Below are 1,556 nucleotides of genomic sequence, written 5' to 3'. Positions count from 1 at the left end.
TGGAGCGGCGCATTTGCGAGATTGCAGACGACGTATCATCTTCAACACCTTGATACTAGAAAAGACTTCAGTGATTACTACCGTGATATCATTTTTGGCACAGGGCCTAATGGATTTTCCGGCTAGAAAAACCTCTAATGTTCTTGTTAACAAGTCAGGAGTTCCCTTTTATAGGAAGGAAAACAAAAGTTGTACCTAGACCTATGGTCACACCGTCTCGATTTGGGTGACAAAGAGGACGTCTTCTTGTGGTGTTCCTTTCTCTCTGCACGTTGCACCGTGCTACTGTAATTCTGTACTCGCTGCTTATGCAGCTGTTTGAGTAATATATTCAGGTGGGGACCCCCCCCCTGATTCTCAAAAAAAATGTTATACTAAAGTTGCGACAATTAATTTGAATCCGAGGGAGTACCACTTTACTTGCAAAAATAAAGTTTACATCCACGGAAAAAAAGAAAAGTTTACATGCCTGCTTCCTGCCTGCAAGGCTTCGCGTATGTACAGAGTCACTGATACGTGTCTCTCTAGTGCTTTTGGTTAGCTTGAGCTAGAAACAAAACCCGAATCACATCACATAGCGCTGAGCGTTGATACATGTCCATTCTGGAGTCCTCCTTGGCAACTTCTGTCTGTTTGGCGCTTCATGAAGCGCTCCGCACGGTGGCCTCCACGTCCCCGTAGTCGCTGCCTCGCTCCACGTAGAGGGTAATTCACGGCCGGGAGCAGCTCGCGACGTGGGCACCGCCGTGGCCACCGCGCCCAGCTCGTCACGGGTTGGCTGGCTCTCGCGGAACACGGCCTATAAATTGTGCCCACTCTCTCGGAACAATACATCAGCAAACACTCGGCGACACAACAACAACAAGCAGCGCTCCACTAGCAATCATCTTTGCTTGTTGCAGCGTCTGTAGCTTTTTTTTCTGTCCTTCCGTCCGCGGCTGATTGAACAATGGCGACTGTGATGGCCATGAGCTCCTTCGCCTGCGCGGCCGTCCTGCCGCGCGGCTCGGCCAGCCGCTTCGGCGCCAGGTCTCTGCCAGCGCCGGGCCGCCGCGCCCTCGTCGTCAGGGCACAGACCGAGGGCCCGAGCGCACCGCCGCCAAACAAACCCAAGGTACGTAGACACGTAGTCCCAAAGCATGCCATGTATAAGCAGCACGGCCATGGCGACGTAGCTAGACTTAGCTAGTGGCAGGTTTCTGATATTTGCTCCTGGCACAGGCAAGCACCTCGATCTGGGACGCGCTGGCGTTCAGCGGCCCCGCGCCGGAGCGCATAAACGGGCGACTCGCCATGGTGGGCTTCGTGACGGCGCTTGCGGTGGAGGCGGGCCGCGGCGACGGGCTCCTTTCCCAGCTCGGCAGCGGCACCGGGCAGGCGTGGTTCGCCTACACCGTGGCGGTGCTGTCCGTGGCGTCGCTGGTGCCGTTGCTCCAGGGCGAGAGCGCCGAGGGCAGGGCCGGCGCCATCATGAACGCCAACGCAGAGCTCTGGAACGGCCGCTTCGCCATGCTCGGCCTCGTCGCTCTGGCGGCCACGGAGATCATCACTGGCAC

The 1,556-nt window shown here is 56.4% G+C and overlaps 1 protein-coding gene across 1 annotated transcript; it reads left to right on the top strand.

Annotated features, from left to right (window-relative positions):
• Window positions 1-836: 836 nt before the first annotated feature.
• On the top strand, window positions 837-1,551 carry LOC119345297 (low molecular mass early light-inducible protein HV90, chloroplastic-like; the record flags this gene model as incomplete). The annotated part of the gene is made up of 2 exons (XM_037615431.1): window positions 837-1,114; window positions 1,222-1,551. Coding segments are annotated over exons 1-2 (495 nt in total), but the record flags the coding sequence as incomplete, so codon positions are not given.
• Window positions 1,552-1,556: the final 5 nt, after the last annotated feature.

This window comes from Triticum dicoccoides, unplaced genomic scaffold (assembly GCF_002162155.2).
Source record: "Triticum dicoccoides isolate Atlit2015 ecotype Zavitan unplaced genomic scaffold, WEW_v2.0 scaffold222677, whole genome shotgun sequence".
NCBI classification, from domain to species: Eukaryota; Viridiplantae; Streptophyta; class Magnoliopsida; order Poales; family Poaceae; genus Triticum; species Triticum dicoccoides.
Note: the sequence above shows the minus strand (reverse complement) of the source record. Positions and strands in the feature narration are given on the sequence as shown.